Here is a 7,701-nt window from a genome sequence, read left to right as displayed (position 1 = left end):
GAGATGAGGGAAAATTCAAAGAAACAAGTATAACATTAGAAATAGAAATATTTAGATGAGGATTTGTCAGCAAAAGGTTATAAAACTGGCTGGCAAAAATTAGCAAAAACTCGGAGCAAAGCTCTCACATATAAGCCTATCGCTTAAAAAGTAAGTTTGAAAACAAAAATATAAAAGCTGCAACCAATAGCACAAGACATAAATATTTTATAAAAAAATTAATAAAATCTGAATTTGAAAAATAAATGATCATGATTGAACAATTTAATTAAAAATAGCAATGAATGCTATACTTTCTTGACAAAATAAAATCAAAGATACTCTTTTTTCAAACAAAAACCAGAGCTACTTTCATTAAACCCTAAACCTTTGCTGCGACACCTGCAATGCCATTCCACTGTTTTGCACAATACTACATAAACTCTATCAAGTTAGTGAAAGAGATTTAAGATAGCGGTGGAAATACAGAGGCTGAAGCAAGTAATCGGCCAAAAGGATGTTACGCAGGAATGTTCGATTGAGGCGCGAGTACCTGTATCGCAAAAGCTTGGAAGGAAAGGAACGCTTGCTTTATGAAAAGAAACGTAAAATTAGACAAGCATTGGAAGGCAAGTTTTATTTGATTTGTATTCGGTTAATATTGTTTAGGTTCTTTAAATTTGCGAACTTATTTTTGTCTGAAAATCGTAGTAGAATTTTCCTTCGAGTAAATTTGCTGCGCTAAAAGTTGTGTGTAATTTGTCTGTTTGCAGAAGGGAAGCCTATACCTACAGAGCTTAGGAACGAAGAGCAGGATTTGCGCAGGGAAATCGATTTAGAAGACGATCAGACAGCCGGTGAGCAGTGGTTTCTCTTCTTACTTCTTCTTTAAGTTTGTAACACACTGGTGAATTGTTACATTAAAAAAAAAGACATAAACCCTAAGCGTAGGTTCCTGAGCATTAGTTGATGAGCATGCAAATTCTGTTATGAGCATTTCCAAATCCCTTGGACGGTGTTTCTTTTACTCGACAAGCTCTACTTGTGGCAGCGCGTGGGATATGATGTAAAATTTTACACAATTTTTTTTAGCTTCTTGGCAAGTCCTGTGAATTTAAATTCGGAAATTAGCTTTTCCAGATTCATTTATACAGAGCTGTTATGAGAGCTAAGGATTTTTCATGTCAGTATTCTGGAGCAAGGATGAGCTTCCCGAAGGGGAGAATGATAGGTCAGGACGGACATACACAGATTAATAAATATAAAATCAACAACTCTTAGGAAAAGAGAAAATGATGAAAAATAGGAAATTCTTAGGATTTTTTAAAATTAATTATGCACCTGTAATCATTCCAAATTTTGAAAAAAAGTCACCTACGTAAAAATATGCCAATCTATGAGTGGAAGTAATTTTCAAGACCCACAAACATTATGCTGAGATATCGGTTACCCGTTTGTCCATAACAAAGTTAAAAAATCAGATTAGGCAGCTGCAAATTTTGACATGGGCCCAAGAGTTGGCAAAATGCAGAAAAAATCAGATTAGGCAGCTGCAAATTTTGACTTGGACCCAAGAGTTGGCAAAATGCAGCTAAAAAACAAACAAACAAGCTCACAAACTCATAATTACACAGAAAAGGAATTAATGCATTTGGAAAACACAAAAGTAATAAGTCTCGAGTGGTGTGCATGGTATTTGAGAAGACGGGGAATTTGTCAAAATCATCTCTTTTAAAAACATCTAGCTGAAAGAACTCCTTCAACTTGACTTTCAAATTGTCCGTTGTCATTTCATCCTCTACCAACCTCTGTAACAACAAGGATGCAACTGTATTGGACACCCCTTGCTTGATGTTGTCAAACCATATTTTTCCATTGAGTGGATTCCTTGGTAAGCTCTCAAACATTTCCTTGGCTGTGATCACTGCACTATACCATCAAAGTAAGTAATAAACATCCCCTTCACCAATAAATCCACCATCAATCAATGCCTGCTTTGGGGTATCCATTAGATTTTGAATATCTTAAATCATTTCATCTTGGTAAATTTGCTCATCTTCCCATGATTCCTCCATGCACCTGATTTTGGAGAGTACAACCAACGCCCTACTATACACTTTTACCAATTCTTCTGCATGCTTGGAGGCTTCTTCCTAAATTGTTTCAACCCAAACCTTTGCACCTTGAGCAATTCACTTGATCTTGTCAACATTCTCTATTGCTTTAGCTGAAACACCTATTGGAGGGACAAATGATGGAACTTCCTCTCGCACTGGACGAGGCAAATTGTTAATGTACTGACACAAGGCTTAGATTTCTCTTTTTCTGTTTCTGGTATCCTTCTTCCAACTTCTTCATCCTTTCTTTTAGAGCTTGAGTGGATTCATCAAATTCCTCCATTATTTGCTCACGGGAAGCACAACCAAGATTGACTTTCGTGACGTGGTACTCATCTGGATTAATCTAATTCTGACCCTTGTCAACTATAGGATTTGCGATCTGCAAAATTCTAGACCCTGATTCTCCCCTAGCAACCTTAGTAAACCTTTTTGCTTTCTCTCGTTTTTTGGATTGGTTGTGTTGGTGTTTTTACACTACTAAGGAACAAAATATTTAATACCAAGATGATAAAGATCACAATAACCTAGGATTAGCTACTTCCTATAAACAACTATATGTTCTTCAGATCTAGACCCAACTTCAACAAAATCATGAAAGATTTTCTACTCTTTTGGCTTTGCAAAACCAAGGCAGGTGCACTTGAGGGATAAAGAGATTCACAACTTCATGCTACATTCACATTTCATTCATTCCATGACATTTTATAACAATATTCATCCCTTATAGGAGATTGGTCACAATTCTTCTTAGATCTACAAATAATTCTGAGCAATAGCAGCTTACTAAGACTTGAAGTTTAAATGTAAACAAGTGCTGACCAGCTCTGATATTCTTCATACATTTAAAGTAAAATTGATATTGATTTTTAGATGTTTAGTTGACATCTATCTATGATCTTTTCATATGCTAACTAAAATAGTTGATTAGTGCTTCATTCATTGGGATTCAGAGTCTATCCAATTTCTTGACCTAATTGACTGCATTACAATCAATATCATCAACACTTCTCCCTAAAACTCATTCTTACGTAAATCCTTCTTAATGCCTAGAGACCCTGTCACATTCATTGAAGCATTTACTCAATTCATTGAATCAAAAGCAATAATGAATTGACATACAACTTATCCTAATTGCATTAAATTGAACAAGCTTTGCTCATACAATCTCAAAATAACTAGCCAATAAAAATGGACACAAGGTTCAGAGAGAAAAGATATGGGGACAGTTCATCTTTGTATTAATTCTCTTTGAAAATTATGTAACATTGGATAATACTCATAACAACTCAAAATAAGACACCATGATCATGGACAATTAATGTATTTTCAGAATTGCAGAAAAAATACATCAAAGAGTTGACATCAAGAAAAAATGGACCGAAAAGGACTAATTGAACTAAAAGTTATACAATAAATAGGACCACTTCTCTAGCCTTGGAATTTCACTTATATAGTGTGAGATGCAACAAACTTTAGGCATGGAGAAACGGACAACTATCCTTAAGACAGAAAAATTGACAACGCAACTGCCATAAAAGACAAAAAATAGTGCAACAGAAAACTTTACATCATAAATATTCTTTTGTGGGGACCACTTTCTGCTGCACTTTTCGTTGCTAAGAAGTTCATGATTGGTTTCAAGGTTGTTGGCATCCCTCGGATGGTGTAACTAATGAAGTTGCATGTGATGGACTTGGTTCAGATGTCTGTAGAGTTACTTCAACTCGAGGCTCTCCATCCACGTCATCATGTACTGCCAAAACCACAATTACATCTGATTCTCCTACTGCCATATTATCAGTTTGGACCTCTGTTTTGGTAACTGCAGTTGGTTGCTTACCCCTGTTCTCTTTTGCTTTAACTGATGTGTCAATTATTTGCACTTCATCTCGATCAGTTTCATCATCATCAGTTTCATCAAGTTCCAACTGTTTTGCATGAACAAAATCTGCCTTCCACTTGTCAAAAAGTGTGTCATTGGCCAACTTAAATTCAGAATCTCATGCTTCTTCCTCATCACATACTCCCCTAATTTATCAATTTCAATAAAATCTGTCCTCAAAGAATCATAAAATAATTGCACTTTTACAACTTCTTGAGTTGTATTTGCCCACCATGCATTTCCTTTCTCATTTATGACCTTATTCATTCGAAGGCATAATAGGTCATTTGATTCCTGAGCCCATTCCTCTTTATTTTTCAACTTATCCTTTTTATCTATGGCATGTGGGAAGAGTTCAAAATTAATACTCTTATACTTGTCAAGATAATTTATGATCCTCTTTTGCAGTACAATTCTTTTATCATCAGACTCTGAGAGATCATTGGTCAAATCATAAGTCTTTTCTATATACTAATAGGATAAACTGATAACAGAAAAAACACAAAAGAGTAACACTTTTATTCCTTCTACTCCATTTGTTGACAATTAGCTTTAGGGCATCATCATTTGCTTTCAGCTCATCCCATATATTTATTATCTTTGCTAATTGCTCATAGAAAGTTGGCCAATCAATTTTATCAACTAAATACATGATAGCTTTCCTTAGCCTATCCTCATATTGAATATCTAGCTCCACATGTAACGCCCACAGTTTACTCTTTTCTTCTTCAAATTCCTTAACAGTGTAAAATTCTGGCCTCTGTGGGGTATCAGGTAGCTCTACAATAGGGGTAGACTTAAATGGCTCAACTGGGGGGCGAGGATAGGCAATTTGGGGCTTGCTAGATTCTCCTATCTTCCTCTTTCCAAGTTGTTTGTCCATTTGGGCCACTTGAGCTTCTAGCTGATTTGTTTCCTCTTTCTTCATATGCTTTCAGCATTTCTTCAAACTTGGCATTGAGCTCTAGGAATTTGTTTTTATCCTTCTCAGGAACCACAACCCTGAAGTCCATCATTTCCCTAGTCATTTTGGATACTTTTTCACTGTCTACCTCCTTTGCTCTATGCACCATCAGGCTACCTGTATGCTCAACACTTGAAATTTCCTGCATCCTAGCTTTGTCCCTTTTTTCAATGGACCATATCACCAATGCTTGGTGATCATTACTGTATTTCAATCCCTTGTGTGCCTGCAAGACCTCCTCCTCAATTTTAAACTAAGTGTCTTTTGCTTTCCTGACATAATCAAATATCATAGCATTGGTGATGTCCCACTCAGGCAGGATTAAAACTCGTGAGTCCTTTTATAGTTGCCTTCCCCCTTCAGGGGTTATTTGTGCAAATTCCTCCATGAAGTTAGCTTTAACTTCTTCAATTTCAAAGTCCATTTTACTAGGTTGCTCTGCTTTAATTAATTTACATTTACTTTCAAAATTACCAATATTTCTTCTCCATAAAATTTTGGCAAAGGCTCTAGATTTCACAAAACTTGCATCATCAATAAATTTTGGGGCAGCCTTTGCTATTACAGGGTCTATCTCCTTACCTCTATAATCTCCAATAGTAAGCTCAAATGATGGCATATGAGGTTCTTCAGGTACCCCTTCAATGTCAGTAGTTGTGACCACAATGTTCCTTTCCCCTCCAATTTGTCTTAGCTGTTCTCTCAAAGATGCTTCATCATCTATCTCGAGTGGAGTTTGGGTAGGTGAATATTCTTCAACATGAGAAGATGATCCTTGCTCTAATCTTTGCTTCTTGGGAGCATGTTTGTTAGGTGGGCTCTTAGACCTTGGCCTTTTGTATGGAGGAACATACTGTACATTCTTGGCCACCACATACCCGACTCTTTTTTGCAATGTATATTGCCCCGGGGTCACAATCATTTTGTTTGTGAATCTCCTCTCCACCTCAATAGCCTTGTCTGGGTATGCTTGTGTTATGATTTCTTTCTTCTCATTCAATGTTTGCATAATCCCAGCAAAATTGTCCATTAGCATATCTATTTTCATACCCCAATACTTTCTATCTGATAGGGGATCATAGTCAGGTTCAAACGCATTTATAAATTCTAGAACTTTACTGTAAACTATCCATTTTTCCTTCTTGAGCTCTTGTTCTTGCAGTGAGAATCTAGTTCTAATTATATCCTCAGGAAAATATACAATTTGCTTCTGAAGTTTAGCTTTACTCCTTTCTCTAAGGAGGTCATAAAATTCCTTTGAGTCTACAAAACGGGCATGGGATTGAGTCATTTGATACTTATCTAAGAATTTCCCCAAGTTCCTCCATCCCTTTTTAACAAAAACAAAATTGTGAACAATAGTAATCTGTGGAAAGAATGTACCTTTAGATTTAGCTAGCAAATCTCTCTCTTAAACTGATCCAATTTGCCATAACAATTCAGCAATCCCTACTTTCAAAGGCACTTGGTATGGTAACACATGTGGTTTTCCCAAAAAACCATAAACTTTGAAAACAATGGACACAACATATGGAATAATATCTCCCCAATTATGGCTCACCAACAACCCTTTAGCATGGCCTTTAGGTCTTATCAACTCTAATAGAGATTGTGGTATTCTAGGGCTATTGTCATGTCCCTCTCTTAGCAACATAATTATAACAAGGGATTTGCCTATCATTGACTCTCGTAGGCAAATGATTATGGGAAGAGGGTCGATTTTGTCTTCCAATTAAGTAAGCGGGGCCTACTCATTCCAATATTAAATAAAGGTTGTATTCTAACTTTATAAAGTTAATTATTTAATTTTATAAAGTTAATATTTGTAGTGCAAGATGATTCCGGATAATTTCCAGAAACTTCTCAGCAAAGAAGATAAATAGAGGACATAGGGCTCCCATTGAAAGCAAGCGATGTTGTGGATTCGATTTCTATTCCATTTGGGAGCGATTTGTAGCCATTGGTCTGCAAATTCTCAGACTATCTTTGGGAACGATAACTCCCATTGATAAGCAATTTTGAGGGTGCGAGATATCATCCGAATTATTGCGAATTTGGAAGTGATATCACAGTTACTTCATCTGGACAGAGATCTGCGGCCTAAGGCCGATTTATGACCACTAAGGGATCAAGTAGGAGGTGATGTCCGTGGCAGGTTTGGAGGAATTAGTGGAAGCGCAACACTAATCAAACAACTCCCTAGGCAGGGCCGAAAGTCATTGCCGGCTTACCGTTCTCAAACAGATTCAGCAAAGGGGAGGGTGAATTGTTATGGCCCGGCGATAAAAGCAGCCAGTTTGCAGAGGAAGTATCAAATTGGTCTTACCCGAATCCCCAAACGTCTCAGACCGCACCAAGATTGGGTAATTTTTGGTGATAGAATTGAAAGGAGGACAGATCGCGTAGGAGAATAACCAATCCAAACTCCGTCTTCCGTTTTCAGCAAAGCAATCATATGGAAAATACATAATCGTGGGTCGCAACCGTCGGATTCAGGGCAAATCATCTAGTCAAGGAGGAAGTGCCAAATGCAACGGTTCAGGAGTATCTGAACAGGACCCATCGAAGGTTGAATACTCAAACATGACCATCATTCGCCATTGCATCGGGAGTTTGGGAAATTAATCGTAGACCAGTATAGCTCGCCGCAGGAGATGGAAGTGATCATTAACCCAACCGCAATTCGATTGTCTGAAGCGACTGCGGAATCAACTATGGGGAACTAACGCACACAGACTCGAATAGCAGATCACCTA

The 7,701-nt window shown here is 37.1% G+C and overlaps 1 protein-coding gene across 1 annotated transcript in view; it reads left to right on the top strand.

Annotated features, from left to right (window-relative positions):
- Window positions 1–299: 299 nt before the first annotated feature.
- IMP4 (Ribosomal RNA processing Brix domain protein) overlaps window positions 300–7,701 on the top strand; it is a 75,984-nt gene continuing 68,582 nt past the window's right edge. Inside the window, exons 1-2 of the mRNA XM_089797063.1 lie at window positions 300–608; window positions 753–836. Of these exons, the coding sequence (XP_089653189.1) occupies window positions 497–608; window positions 753–836 (196 nt within the window). The 5' untranslated portion in view covers window positions 300–496. The remainder of the gene's footprint in view (window positions 609–752; window positions 837–7,701) is intronic.

This window comes from Cupressus sempervirens, chromosome 8 (genome assembly GCF_028749045.1).
Source record: "Cupressus sempervirens isolate cs-2001-9-10 chromosome 8, ASM2874904v1, whole genome shotgun sequence".
Taxonomy (NCBI): Eukaryota; Viridiplantae; Streptophyta; class Pinopsida; order Cupressales; family Cupressaceae; genus Cupressus; species Cupressus sempervirens.
This window is presented reverse-complemented; position numbering and strand designations above follow the sequence as displayed.